Source organism: Echinops telfairi, unplaced genomic scaffold, assembly GCF_000313985.2.
Source record: "Echinops telfairi isolate 266 unplaced genomic scaffold, ASM31398v2 ScPeMD7_7457;HRSCAF=8495, whole genome shotgun sequence".
Lineage (NCBI taxonomy): Eukaryota > Metazoa > Chordata > Mammalia > Afrosoricida > Tenrecidae > Echinops > Echinops telfairi.
This window is the reverse complement of record NW_022111357.1, coordinates 28,450,814-28,466,067: the sequence shown is the minus strand read 5'-3', so window position 1 is coordinate 28,466,067 and position 15,254 is coordinate 28,450,814. Positions and strand designations below refer to the sequence as shown.

Below are 15,254 nucleotides of genomic sequence, written 5' to 3'. Positions count from 1 at the left end.
TTGCTCTTCTTTCTATTAGGGATGGAGCCCCTCCCTCCACACGTCACACCGTTAGGCTTTCAGCGTGGCCTCCTGTGAGTACCCCCAACCAGTTCAGATGAGGTGCCAAGTTCTGCCCCCCGAATTTGAAGTCTCCAATCAAGATTCCTCAGAACTTCACAGCTTTGCTGCCCTTGCTGGTGTGTTGCACTCCCCTCTTGGTCGGCCCCCACGTGAGCAGGTCAGACTGGCCCTGCTCCCCAAACTGTATCTTTAGTGCTGTCATCCAGGGAGGGGACGCCTTGTCTCGAACTGGGGCCGGCCCTGCAGTCCTCCCTGTGAATGAGCTGCTCTGAGCAGGAACGTTGCCCGCAAGGCACCAGAATGAGGTCTACCTTCTCTCTGCCTTTCCTGTGGAGACATAGACAATACCCTCCCCTTGGGTGGATTAGTGCCCTGGTTGCCCATTGCTATCTTTTTTCTTCCCCCATCCCTCTGTGGGTCAAGGCAATCTCTGTTGCTAGTGAAGTCTATTTGAATTAGCAGCTCTGAATTATCAAACTATTATTTGACTAAATTAAAACATACACGATGGAGCGTGTTTATTTCCCCTTCAAAACCACTGTATTGGGAGCTGATACAGGTAACGTATCATTCCATGGCTCAGTCACATCAAGCAGTGTTGTACAATTGCTCCCACAATCAGTTTCAGCGCATTCTCTTCTTCTTGAGCTCCTTGACATGAGCTCCCTTTTAGTGCCCGCCGCTACTGTAACCCCCAGAAACCCTTATTCTACTTGCAGTCCCTATCGGTTCACCAACCCAGGGTTTCATATACTGAGCAACAGAAAACCATGCACAAAAATTCAAGAGGGTCACCCCAATGACCCAACACAGCTGATGTAAACTCCAATATGAACAAAACAAAACACAACACTGAAAAACACAGAAAATGTTGAAAACCAGGCTCAACGTGCATCAGAGGGGGCCATCAGCTGATCAGGTTTTAGCCATTCATGTTGGGTTTACCATTTTGGTCTCCCATAGTCATCTGTCCAGTGCACTCTGTTTGGCAAAGGGCTCTCAGTCTTTGCCAGATGCAGAAATCTGGTTTGCAGGTGGTGAATCTGAACCTCTGAGCTGGTAGTGTTATCCACTACTCTGCTCGGGCTCCTAAGACATTTACAAAGACCTTATTTTCCAATCAGGTCACATTCACAGGTACCTGGAGTGAGGGCTATGGTGAGGGTCAAGAGCAGGCAGGCTCCAGAGTCAGATGCCTGGGTTTGAATCCAGATCTGCTACTTCCTGCTGTGACTTTGAGCACACACCCCAGGGCCTCAGTTTCCGCATATAGAAAGTGGTGATTGACAAGCTTGTGAGAGTCCGGTGGGTGCAAAACGTTAGGTGGAGTCCTAGCAAGCTGCCTCTCTTTGGCCATGTCCTTGACAATGCCGTGCACGGAGTTCAAGGTGGCAGCCGCCTGACCAGTCATCAGCGCTCTTGCCTTCCCTCCTTGCTGCCACTTCTGTTGAAGACCATCAAGACTCAGCCTTGAAACGGCTGAGATATCACAACCCAGGTGTCAGTATCTGCTGTTTGCTTCTGCGGTCTGACATTGAGACTGAGATAAAGAACGAAGATGTATGCAAGTTCTGGGAAAACAGAATGTTTAATTTTTATCAAAGACTCCTTGACTTGGCAGAATATAGAGTTTCTGATATACTGTGAAAATAGACTAATTGTAACCCCGGGTTGTTTCTGCATGTATAAAAGGAAGATGTAGAATAAACTCGGGGCTTCAGTATTCACTGTTGCCCTCCCAATACTTTCTGTCTCTCTTTTTGTCCTTAATCCTCACTCCCCGTTTCAGGACTGTTGGACTCGTCGGCAGGCTCTGACAGACTTCAGCAGGAACGGCCTGTTAGAGCCAAGTCCGTGGCTTTAATGAGCAGAGACTGATTTCCCCACGGTTTAGGCAGCTACAGTGCTGAGTTCAGGGCACTGGCGGGGGTGGGGGTGGGGGGGAAGGTGTCTGTCCAAACTGTTCCCAGCTTCCTCTTCCTCACCCCTCAGCCCCTCCACGCGGCACCCAGCTTGCCCTCGGTTCCTGTTTCCTCACACGGGTGCCTAAGGCGTGCCTTCCTTATCTCAAATGTGGTCGATGGGAGGCTTGCCCTGCTCCGTCCTGGCTTCCTATAACAACGGCTACCAGACTAGTGTGCCCGCTGGGATGGCACCCAAAGGTATTGGGATTAGGATTTCTAGGGAGGCCCACATTTCACTACCTCAGTCTCTTCATTCTAGATGGGATGTGAGCCAGCCCCGTGCAGACCCAGAGGCCCATGGAAGTGGGGTTTCCCAAACAAAAGAGCAGCCAGCAGTGGATTCTGCTTCCCCAGCAGGACCCATCCAGCGGCCCATTCAACCCCCAGCTCTATTGTTCCCTTGCATCCCGCTGGGTGGATTTTTCTGCTCGCAGACATTTCATTCCTTCATTCAAATCCTATTTGCTGAAGGTCCATCACACGCCAGCAACTGCCAGCAGAGGGGAAAGCAGACCGCTGCTTTTAGAGGCTGAACGCAGCTCAAATAGTTCAGAGGCGTGTGGGTAGGGTCTTGGAATGCCGGTCAGAGACTGTCCCTCAGAGAACCACCTTGACCATCACTGTGATAGAGTGGACCTGAGTTTGTGGACAGAGGGCAGCTGTGGCTCAGTGATAGAAGCTTCCCCTTCCTTGCTGGAGACCTGAGTTCGATTCTCGGCCAATGGATCTCATGCCCAGCCACTGCCTGGCTGTCCCTGGGGGGCTGGGGGCTGTTGCCATGCGGAACAGGTTTCAGAGGGTTTTCCAGACTTGGAAGAAGGGCCGGACACCATGGTCCTCCCCGCGCTGTGTACAACAGCAAGAAGATGGGAGCAACTTCTCAGGCGAGGAATGGACAGGGAGACTCAGCGCATACACACAGCGGGATACGGTGCATCACTAAGAAACACCGACGAAACTACAGAGTCCCGCATGACAAGGATGGACCTGGAGAGCAGTACGCCGAGCTAAACATGCCAATCACAGAAGGCCAAATGTGACATCAGACCCTGTTGTGTGTGTGTGTGTGTGTGTGTGTGTAATTAAAGGCTTCCACACCAAAGGGAACAGGTTTGGAAATTTGTGAAAAGGGGGAGGGCAAGGGAAGGAGGATGGAGCAGTGGGCCGACGGGTGTTGACTTGGGTGAAGTGGAAGACGGGGACCCCTAGGAGGGGGAAGGGAAATCAAGGAGCGGGGTTGGGGCGGGGGTGAGCTGATGGAGAGTTTGATCAGTAGCTCAGTTTAGTTAATTCCTTAGGTGCCTCGAGTTGGTGCTGACTCCTGGTGATCTTGTGGACTCTAGAAAGGATGGCTGCCCTGTCCTGCTCTCTCCGCACAAGTTGGTATGTGTGAGCCCATTGTGGAAGCCCCTGTGCCCATCCACCTTCCTCTTTTCTCTGTCCCTCTACTTCACCAAGCGGGATTACTGGTTTAGACAGTGGAAGACAAAGTTAAATGTGAGTGCCATGTAAATTACGATGAGAGAGAGAGAAGAAGAAGAAGAGAAAGACCTAGTGATCTATTTCCAAAAGCCAGCCAGTGAGCTCTCAACTCTCTGTCTCATCGTGCAGGGGGTCACTCTGACTTGAAGGGCAACTAGACGGCAGTAAACAACGACAACAACAGCTCAAGGCAGTGGGGCAGGCTTGAGGCAGGCCTGCCCTGGGAAAGCCAGTTTACTGAGAAACTAGCCAGAGAGGATTTTGCTTTCTCTGACACCAAGGCTGAGCTGGCTGAGGATGGGAGGTGAAGGGATGTGAGGGGTGGGGTCCATTTCTCACCTCAGCCAGGGTTGAGACTAGGCGCCTGCCTGTATACTTTCCTAGTTGTCCAATTGGGAAAGGGGCCCATTTGTGTCACTCCCCAGACTTCAGCTCACATCACTACGCCCTCCCCAGGTGGGTCTCACAGGACTCAGGTGGGAATCCTGGACCGGTCCTGCTGAGGAGGCAGAATTCATCGCTGGCTGCTCTTATGTTTGCCAGGGAACCCCCACGTTCATGGGCTTCTGAGTATGCAAAGGTCTGGCTCTGATCTCTTCTCGGATGAAGAGACTGGGACAGTGGAATGTGGACCTGCCCTCCTGTCCCCTGGGGGTGCTGGTCAATGCTTTATGTGTAAACCAGAGCAAGTGTGTCTTGTGGCATGGCAGGGTGAGGGGTCCATGCTTTCCCTTGGCACTGGGTCCAGGAGAGAGCTTCCCATCTTGACAGCAGGTAGAGCGGGCCTGGCCAAAGACACCCCCTTAGTGCAGAGAGAAGCCAACCCTGGCTGCACGGCAGGAGGGCCTTCTGGAAGGACAACACTATCCCCGGAAACCGGAAGGGGTGTGTCTAGTGTATGTTTCTCTTTTCAGTATTATCCTAAACGTTGGCCAACCACTGCAGTCAGAGGGAAGTGCCTGTTTCTATAATTGGGGCGAATCCTGGCAGAGTAGATTCTAGAACTGTGCTTTCTAATACAAAGAGCTACAGAGCACTTAGAATGCAGCCAGTACATCAGACTTATTAGCGAAAAGAATGAAAGCCGTCTCATGAATACAAAGTTTTGACTCTGTGTTGAAATGGTAATATGTATTGGGTTGAGTTATAATCTACTCCACGACAGTCAGGCTTCTTCTTTTCGCTGATTGGGTTACATAGAAATAGCATGACCCTCCTATGAAATAGGTGCTTGAGCTCCGAGAAGGAAGCCTGGCAGAGTGGCGTTTGCAGGGCTCGGCTAGCAATGTCTGAAGGCACCAGCTCTGGCAGTAGCCGAGGGCAGCAGGTGTTCTGAGACTGCGGCCTGGGCACCGTGGGGCAGCGCTCCTCTCTCCTGTAAGGTTGCTGTGGCGCAGAGTCCTCTCAGCGGCCAGGGGGTCCCCTAACTTTCTGTCTGTGTGTCGCAGTTATTTCTGTTGGCATCGTCTCCCAGAGAGCATTGGGGTCGTTTTTTGTGATGGAAGTCTTTCTTATCTTTCGGATTCCACACCCATGACCTTTCCACAGCATGGCGCGGCCTCGATGAGAAAGCGAGATAAAACTGATCAACTTGCTCCTGAGGTCCACGTTCTTAAATAATGCATACGACTACCGTCCACAGAAGGGTGTGTGTGTGTGTAGAAGTGGTGGGCATAAAAATAAATTAATTTTAAAAGGAAGGGGGGGAAAACCAGAGAATTTTCAAGAAAAATATGTGGAGAGAAGCAGTCCTAACCGGTTACAGCCTCCGAGTGTCTGTGCCGTAACTAGACTTTCTGGTTTAGTTAACAAAATGAATGCCACCTTTAAAAAAAATAAACATTAAAAACATGGTTACTAGAAAACTTGAAATGACCTCTGTGGCGCACATTCTATTTCTACAGGAAGGTTCTATTCTGGATGTCACAGGGGGCCCCGTCGCCACCACCCTGAGGTGCTTGATTTCAAAGCACCCCAGCACCCCATGGGAGCCTCAGAAACAAGTGGCTCAGGAAAATCCTTAAACACTGGCCTTGCTGTGGCTTGGAGCACACTCAGTAGTGTTATTTCCCCCCCACAGACTTGTCCATTGTTTGGCTGAAAATAGAGTCACAGGGGTGGGTCCGTTCCAGAGTTGAAGAGTGACCAAGGACGATAATCGTGTGGTGATGGGTTAGACTCAGGGACTCATTGCTTCCAAGTGTGTTCAGTCTTCACCACTCTCCGTTCCTCTGGACAGGGAGAGACCTTGGATGTCTGCTCATGAGCTTTGAAGACCCCAGTCTCTACTCACCAAAGAGGGATGTAGGCTTTGCGGACTGTTAAGCTATTTGACTGTTGTGTTTCTTGCAGCGATGGCCCTGAGACCCGACCCAGCGATTTCCTCCCTCAAGGTGTTTGGTTCTATTTAGGAAGTTTCCATAACTGTGCGTCACGGGCTCCATCACACCCAAGGACATATTTGCAGCAAAGGTAAGTACCCTATATAAATGCCCTGTCAACCCTGTAGTCACGTATATTTGTAGTTACACCCTCAGCCCCGCTCCCAGACCCATTCAGCCTGCATGGCCATCCACACATCTGTTCATGTTGTTCTTGTGAGTGTAGGTGCTGCCCAGTTAATGCTGACTCAAAGTGACCCAATGGACAGTACAACACACCACTGTCCAGTCTTGCGCCACAAGTGGTATCCTGGAGCCCATCCTTGCAGCCAGTGTGTCAATCCATCCTGCAAAGGATCTGCCTTGGCTCCAATGACTAAGCCTGACATCCCTTCCTGGGGACTGGCTGCAGGTGGTCGTCCACGCAGGGCTGCGTGCCCCAGGATTCCATCTGCCCCCGAGGCCCTTTCTTAACAAATCAATTGCTCCAGAGCCCTCATCTCAGGGGCAGCTTTGCAGGGAACTCCATCAGAGAAACACAGGCTGTACCGTACCGTGGACAGTGGCTTTGACCTTGGGTGCGAGTCATGTGATAAAACCAACCCCCCAAATGAAACCAGTGGCCGTGGGGTCCCTTCTGATCCCCTGTGCTGCAGATAAACTGTGCTCCGCGGTGCTCCCACTGGCTGCTGCCTTTGCGAAGTCGCTCTCTAGGTTTTCTTCCCAAGGCAGATGGGTGGGATCCAACCACCACTCTTTCTATTAGTAGCTAACTACAGGTCCCCCTGTGCCACGCAATACATTTATGTGCCGTGTGTGTGTGTGTGTGTGTGTGTGTGTGTGTGTGTGTGCAGGGGGATTTGAAACATTGGAGATCGCTTTGCTGAGAGTCCTGATCCCGAGTCTAGAACAGGAGGGGCTGCGGAAGAGACCCCAGGGTGGGTGTGGTCTACAAAGCAGCAAAAAACTTCACACAGACAGCTGCCTGCTTCCCCTTCGACGGTTTACTTTATTGCTGTTTAACCAGAGACTCTTCCCCAAACAGGTTTCGACTTCCCTCATGGGCTCTTTCCAGAAACTTGTAACCGTTCCTGCTTCTTGCCATCATCACGACCCCCCTGCCCTCTTACATCAAATATTTCAAAACAGAGATCGAAACAGGAACTTGGCTGCGTGGTGCAACACAGAAGTGTGTGCTACAGCCTCTGTTCATAGTAAGTGGGGGTGGGGGAAGAGCGGTGATTCGAGGGGGAAGGGTCACACGGAGGTCGTCACACTGGGTGGGCTCGTGAGCTAGAAGCAGGCAGGCGTCTGAGTCCCAGGGGCTTCAGAAACACCAGAAAATTAGTGGCTTATCAATAAGGCCAGGAGAGCTTAAAAAAATCTCGAGACACATGGTTTCTACACGGGAGGCACTCGGTTCCCTTGAAGGTAACTGGAAAGAAACACACCCACACGGACCAAAGTCACACACACACCAAACTCAATCTCCAGGACCCCCTGGCTGCCCACTGCTGCGGCGCACAGGGACCCTGGACAGAGGAGAGGGCGGCTGCCCCCTGGGGCTTCCAAGGCGGTCCTTCTCACAGGAGCAGCTTCCTCCCAGGGAGTGGCTGCCAGGTTCCCACCTCCCACGTGAGGGCAGGATCTCTGTGCCACCCGGCTTCCTGCACCCCAGAGGCACACCCACCAATAGGCACCTGGTGTCTCCAGCCCCGGGGCTGGAGAGAGCTGGGAGTCTGGCCCAAAAGGGAGGGCCATGGACCCCACAGAGAGGACACAGCTTTTGAGCTTTGGGGACCTGTCAGCTGGTGCTGACCCAGTAGGGTCATTGAGAAGGGTCACGTTGGGCCCTGGGCATCTTCCGAACAGAGTGGCTGGCATTCCTAAAGCACAGGTGTCACGGACGTCGCGAATGCTGCCCATGAGGAAGCGGGCAGGTCAAGTGGGGGCAGGGGCGGGGCCTGGTCGCTCACACTTCGTCCCCAGAGCCCCACACCGTGCCTGACACTTAGTGGGCACGCACTGAGTATCTGTTGAATGACTGAATGAGAGAATCCACAAGGGAAAGCTTCCATCTTTCCCAAATACAAATTTGGAACTTTCTCATTGGCAGCAAATTGGTTCTTTTTTAACCTTCGAAGTGTAATTATGACTCACGTATGCTCCTGCCATCTACTGGCCCTGAGGGGACCTTTTAAAAGTTGACAGTCTTTACGGTTGGGGTCAGGGCACAGATCTGGCTATGGCCCAACGATGAGGTCTTCCACAAATGTGCTGGTGAATTTCCATGAGCGAACCCATCTCTAAGGCCAGCAGCTAGCCCCCAATAGACTGTTCAGGCCATAGGGCCTCGGCCAGGGTCCCTGTGTGTTGGGTCTGGTGCCTGGAAGAGGGCAGCCCATCTTTTATGCCCTGCCTAGGGGAAGACCTGAGCCTGGCAGGTGGTGCAGATGGCTCTGGCTGACCCCAGGACATGCATAAGCACTAAACTCTTGGGCCACAAGGGTGCTGGTCTGGAGCGAGCCGGTGTGCACGAGAAAGACGGGGCATAGAGCTGTGTCTCTCTGATGGAGAAGGCTGGCTCTGATGACGTCTGTTTTCAGGCAACATTCTAAGCGAAGTTATTGGACCCTCAGGGAGTGGGGAGGGCTAGCCAACCGTGTCTACACTACAGAGAGAAGGTCCGGGGGCGCTGGAGAGAGGCTGGTGAGGAATGAATGATTGGGGCAGCCACCTGAAAACCTGGAGGGAGGTGACTTTGAAATGATGATGGCAGCTCAAGGCACACCTGGGTGTCCCAGGTGCTCTACCTTGAACTTCAGGGCCAGAAGAAGCGGCAAGCCCAGACCTCCTGTCCATCCCCTTGTTCAGTTTTGGACCAGGCACTAAGGATTCTTGGGGGTGGGGGTGGGAAGTGGATGGGGTCCATGATTTCGAATTTTGTTTTTCCTATCAGGGCTGTGCAGACACTGGCCAGCAACCCAGTTCCTTTCAGGAAGGACAGAGTTGTGGCTCACTGTGGGGGGTGGGCATCATGGTTGGTAAGGCCTGTAGCCCCCAATCCCACATTCCTTCCTGAAGGTCTTCCCTCTGGGGCAGTCCAGCCCCTGCTGGGCTGGCGGAGGCTCTGGGGAGGGGCAGGAGGGATCTGGAGGGTGTGGGGAGGAGGAGAGCACCCACAGCCCCTGCAGGTCAGGGGACCGAGTGCCACCACTTGAAGGTGAAGGGCTTCCGGTGGACGTTGGTGCCGCAGTGGACCTCCCCCAGAAACTTGTGGTAGGCGGAAATGTCGTCGATGAAGGTGCAGTAGAAGCCCAGAGGCTCTAGCAGGGCTCGGATGTGCGTCTCCAGGCAGCACACTTCCTCCACCTGCGGGCCAAACGGCTTGGGGATGCCCAGGTCCTTGTGGAGCACGATCATGTTCACCTGTGACAGTGCGGGGAGTGGGAGGGGGTGGTGTGGACAGTGGAGTGAGCGCCTACTGCTCCCCTGGAATTCTCCAGGCCCACTGAACTCTCTCAACAACCCCCCGAAGCAGGTCCTACCGTTACCCACCCTCTACAGAGGAGCAAACGGAGGCACAGAGCAAGTAGCTAAGGCAAATGGCAGCAAATGACAGCAATCTGTCTCTGAGGAGATGTGCGTATGCAAAGGTGTACCCGTGCATGGTATGTGTACATGTGTCTTACAGGTACCCGCACACGGCCACCTGTGGCCAGTACAGCGGTTCTCAACCTGTGGGTCGCAACCCTTTGGGGGGTCAAATGACCCTTTCACAGGGGTCACCCGATTCATCACAGTAGCAAAATGACAGTGATGAAGTAGCAACGAAAATAATTTTATGGTTGGGGGTAGGGGGTGTTTCACCACCACATGAGGAACTGTATGAAAGGGTTGCGGCATGAGGAAGGTTGAGTGCCACTGTTGTAGGTGCAGGCATGTGTGCGTTTGTGTGTGCACATGTGTGTGCACGTGTGCCTATCTGTGTATATGCTGCCACTCGTGGTCACCATCCGCTCGGCTCCAGTGACACGAACAGAACATGTGCCACCACCGTCGGCCAGCTCGTCTGTCACACTGGGCTGGCTCGCATGCTGTGTGATGCTGGCAGCCAGGCCACCGGCACTTTGCAGAGCAGCGGGCTCCCCCCACTCGGCAGAGCAGCGGGCTCCCCCCACTCCCCCTACACTTTAGTGGAGCTTCCGCATGAAGACGGACCGAGAAGAAGGGCCTGGAGATGTCCCCCTAAAAACTCACTCACCCCCAAACGAACACCAGACCGAGCTGGCAGTCACTCTCACTCACTGCCATCAAGGTGATGCCAACTCCTGGTGCCCCTGTAGGCCAGGGTCGAACTGTGCCCGTGCGGGTGACTGAGGCTGTCGAGCTCCACAGGAGCAGAAAGCCTTAGCTCTCTCCCGCGGGCTGGCCCGTGGGTTCCACATGCTGGCCTTGTGATGGGCATCTCGCTGCATGACCCCTGTACAGAGGCCCCCCCTGCCAAATTCTTCAATGAAAACGTTGTGGATATGTATATGCAAATGTGTGTGTGTATCTGACTACAGTTGAAGGGGCTTTATTTTTTTTGGTGGAAAGTTCCAGCATCTTTTCATTCCATTTCTTGGACAAAGCCTCCTCCCAGGGTCCGTCTGGGTGTATGCACTGACACCGCGCAGCGACCACCGGCTCAGACGTCACGACCGTGAGGGTGGCACAGCACTCGGCTGGCTCTCCTGGTTTACGAGCGTCGCCACACGCTGGAGGCGACTGGGCGGCACTTAGATGATCTGATTGTACATACCTTTGGGTGTAGGTGTGAGCATGTGTGTATATCTCTGTCTTCGTATGTGGATGGACGTGTCTTTGTGTGTACCTCGTTACCTCGTTCTAACCTCTTTCGAGAGCATGGAGGACTCATCTGTCTCCATGAGAACTGGCTTCCCAGCTGTGCAAAAAAGACTTTTTGCTTGAGCAAACCTCTCCCCTCTCTGCGAAGTCAAAGGGCACCCCAGTCCCCCAGTGAGGAGTATGGTCAGTCTCTCACTCCCTGGAGGGGCTAGAGACCCCAAGAGGGGAAGTGCTTAGAGTGGGACGAGGCCACACCACAGCTCAGCCAAGACTGGGCCCCTCCGCCCCTTCTGGATCCGGTCGCCCCTGTTTGGTCTGGGGTGAGCTCACCATGTTGGGGAAGTAGGCTCTGGCCTGGCGGTTCTCGTCCATCTTGAATAATGCGGGCAGGTCAATGATGTCCTGCTCTGTCAGTCCCAGCTCGCTCTTGAGGATGTCTCGGTTCCAGTCCAGGCAGCGCTGGGCAGGGAGACGGAGGGAGGACAGGCGGGTGAGGGGCCAGCCTCAGATCTAACTGATACCGAGACGTGACCACTGAGGGGGCAGTCTTAACACATTTAACTTTCCGATAGCCAGAGCCCGGAAGTGTAGAGAGGTGGAGTTGAAGCTCTGATGAACCTGGGCTTCACTGACGCCCACCCACTGCGAGACTTGGCCTTGATACGAGTCGGTCATGTCTGCTTGTCTAACCTGCTCTCTGTGAACCGAGGTGGTACTTGCACCCAGTGCCCCCACCTCCCTGCACGGCAGCAGCCTGTTATTAGCTTGGACTGACTCTGCCCTCGCCTCCGAGTCAAAGGCGGTCAGTGGACTTTCACCCTTATCTCTTTGCTCTGGTGACTGATTCAGGGATGGACAGGGATGCACGATTAAGCCAGTCAGTATACGGAATTTTCCTGGCCACAGGGATTGAAAGCCAGGCTTGCGTGCAAGTGATCAACTTGTGGGGTGTTGCTGGGTGAATGTGATCCTTGGAACTGTCCCAGCCACGTGCCTACCACGAGGGAACCGTAGAGCCCAAGAAGTGCAGATAAATGGCATTGGTCCCCTGATCAGCCTGTGCCTGAATGCCACACCACTGCTGGGCTTTCCACTTACAGGAGCCAATGATGCCTCCTCTATTTGTTTAAAATAGTTTGATTTGAGTTTTATGCATATATATATATAATTTAAAAATACTTGGTCCTTTAAAATGCATCAACGTAAATAAAAGGATAGTTAATTCAATAAAAACAGCCCTCTTGACTAGTGTCTATGCCTGGACACAGCCTTTAGGACTTAGGGACTCTGAAAGTGGGGTCGATGCACATAGCACTTCAGGGGTCTGTGATGTCTGTGACTCCCGACAATGATTCGAACTTTTGGGCTCATTTATTCATCTTTCTGTCCCTTTCACCGAAAGGAGTGCGCCTCCCCTGAATGTTAGGGGTGCTCACCGAAAGGAGTGCGCCTCCCCTGAATGATAGGGGTGCTCACCGAAAGGAGTGCGCCTCCCCTGAATGTTAGGGGTGCTCACCGAAAGGAGTGCGCCTCCCCTGAATGATAGGGGTGCTCACCGAAAGGCGTGCGCCTCCCCTGAATGTTAGGGGGGCTCACCAAAAGGAGTGCGCCTCCCCTGAATGATAGGAGTGCTCACCGAAAGGAGTACGCCTACCCTGAAGGTTAGGGCACCTGGTTTTCTGCATGTCCTGCCAGCTGCTACCCTCTGCTGACCTGCCCCTTCCCCCTCGCCAGCTTCTGCCAAGAGGGGATGGAGGAAGCTGGGCCCAAGGCTTGATGAGGCCCCTCCCTCAGCCCATTCTCATGGAACCCTGAGGCTGTGGGGGTGCCAACGGACACAGCCCGGTCCTTCCCAGTGGCTCTGTCGGCTCTGTCGGAGAGCTGGGCCCGCTCTCACCTGGAAGTACTGATTCTCCTGCACCAGAGCCTCGTTGGACAGAATCTTGTTGATGGTGATTCGCTTGCTGCTCATCCCGCCCAGGCCTGTGGGGACAGGGGGCAGGGGCCAGCAGTGGCATCACTAGGGAGGTGAAGGGTGTGGCCTGCACTCTGACATGGAGGGAACACCAAAATGACCACTGGCTCCCTGCAGCAGTCGGGGGTCAGTGTCACAGAGGGAGGGGGCTGCCAGGGATGTGGTGTGGCTGGTGGGCGGAGGTGGAGGTCAAGTGGGGCCAGGCAGCATGTCAATGGCCGGACACCAACAATGTGTGTGTGTGTGTGTGTGTGTGTGTCCCCGTCCAGCTCTAGTGGATGGCTCAGGCCCCAGGAGCCCTGGCTGGGTGGGACCTTCTGCCAAGACACTGGGCTAGCTGCTGGACTGAGGGCTGGGGGCTGGGGTAGGGGAGTGGTGCTGAGGACAGGCTGGGGCACAGAAGGGTGACTGCAGGGGGCATCAGCCTTGTCCCCCACTCCTGTCCCTCTCCCATCTGCCCCTCCCCCCGCCCCCCAGTAGCATGCACTCAGCCATGTCTCAGAAGCCAGGGAGGGATGGGGAGCTGCCTTCACTCTCTGGCCAGTGGTTGGGTGCACACAGCCCCCAAATCTCCCGCTGGACCCCAGTTACAGGAATGAGCAGGTGTGGCCCAGCAAGTGTGGCCGGAGCAGAAGCCCCACCTCATGCCCAGCCCGTCCTGGGCTGGCCTGCCTCTGTCTCCGCCTCCTCCCCACGGAGAGCTCATGCAGCTTGGGGCCTTTGGAGCGACACCTGCTAGGTGGCAAGCACACTTCTAAATGCTCTGCTCGGATTAGCTCCGTGAGCTCCCCCACCATCCTGGGAGGTTGCCATCACCCGGAAGAGGACAAAGCTGAGGCACAGGGAGGTTGAGGGGATCTTCCAAGGTGCGGGACACAGCCAGCAAGCGGCTGAGTGGTGAGCAGACCCAGCAGCCTGGCCCAGCTTATGCGCAGGCCCAATGTTGTTGGTTTGTTCACTCCGTCTGGGTCCTTTATACCTCCCAGGTTTGTCAGGAGCAAAGAGATTGTCACGGAGCTGTCGGACCCCGCACCCAAGCGAGCTGCCTGCATGTCCCCTCTCTCCAGAAACTCAGCCCCATCTGTTCAGGGATAATGGTCCCTACATCCTGTGGGGATCTGTCTGGAGTCCCTGGGTGGTGCCAACAGCTTACTGCATCCAGCTACTGACTAACTGGAAGGGTCTAGTCTATGTAGAGGTGCTGTGGAAGAAAGGCCTGGGGATCAAGTTCCCCAAAGTCAGCCATTAAAACCCCTCTGGGGCACGATTCTCCCTGGGACCCCTGGGGTCACCATGAGTCAGAGACAACCCAACACCAACTGGTTCGAGTGTCACGGTAGGTGTGTGCTGAACTCTCTGGAAAAGAAGCCTTCAGAGAACCAGCAACGGTGGCTGCCGGCCCAGGGAGAAATCCCCGCTGGCGGAGAATTTGAAAAGGCCGATGGTCTTCAGTGGGTCTTCCCTGGCTAGCCTCCACGCCCTGTCAGGGACACGGTCTTTGGCCTGGGGCTGGCGGGGGAGCACTGAGGGATTCTGGGATTCCAACCTGAACACTGGGGTGCCTACTTTCAGAGACTAGCTGAGGATTGCCTCGGGCCCTGGAGCCTGGCACACTCTTCACCCGTCAACGGTCTTTTCCCAGGAGGCAGTCACGAGCCAGCCTCACCTGGGCCTGCCTCCGCCCAGTGACAAGGGTGTCTGAACCCAGCAGGCTGATCCCCCTCGGGGCTGACAGAGGTGTCTGGGTGCCCATCAGCCTGGGAGCTCACTTTTCTTCCTGGGGTGGACCCACCTTCTCTAGGCTTTTCTTATCTCCCTCTGTCTGAGTTCTTTGAGTCAAGATAACAGGTCCCTTTAGAGCCATGTAACTCTTCTCTGGGCCTGGGGTCTGTTGCTAGGGGTTGTTGAGTTGATTCCGACCCAGGGTGTCCCCACGTGACCAAGAGGACTGTCCTGTAGGATTTGCTTGGTGCTGTTGATGACGGGAAGGCCTGGTGGTCAAGCTTCCTCCCCCCGCACCATCATGACCCCAGTCCTGCCTTTCACTGTGGACTAGACCAGGGTATGTGCACAGGTACTGATAAGACATCCAGGAACAGGAATGGAGTAGCCAGACCAGGAAGGCAGGGGGGAGGTGGGAAGAAGAGAGGAGGAAGGGGGAACCGATTGTGATGATCGACACATAACTGCACCCCCGCCCCCTCCAGGGGATGAACAACAGAAACCGTGGGGGAAGGGAGACAGCAGTCGGTGTAAGATATGAAAATAATTTATAATTTATCTAGGGGCCATGAGCATGGGTGGGGCAAGGGAGGGGGGGGAAAGAGGAGCTGACACCAAGGGCTCAATAGAAAATGTCTAGAAAATAACGGTGGCAACATATGTACAAATAAGCGTGATACATTGATGCATGGATTGTTATAAGGGCTGTAAGAGCCCCCAATAAAATGTTAAAAAAAAAGAAGCCACGGTGGGCATGGTTCATCTGATCCTTCTCGGCAAGGGGTATGCGTCGGCAGGGCAGCTTTCCACCCTGGC

At 54.3% G+C, this 15,254-nt stretch overlaps 1 protein-coding gene across 1 annotated transcript in view; it reads right to left on the bottom strand.

Moving 5' to 3' along the window:
• Positions 1-6,879: 6,879 nt before the first annotated feature.
• LOC101652617 (protein-arginine deiminase type-2) overlaps positions 6,880-15,254 on the bottom strand; it is a 56,623-nt gene continuing 48,248 nt past the window's right edge. Inside the window, exons 13-15 of the mRNA XM_004705400.2 lie at positions 12,639-12,724; positions 11,072-11,200; positions 6,880-9,319 (exon numbers count right to left, since the gene is read on the bottom strand). Of these exons, the coding sequence (XP_004705457.1) occupies positions 9,086-9,319; positions 11,072-11,200; positions 12,639-12,724 (449 nt within the window). The 3' untranslated portion in view covers positions 6,880-9,085. The remainder of the gene's footprint in view (positions 9,320-11,071; positions 11,201-12,638; positions 12,725-15,254) is intronic.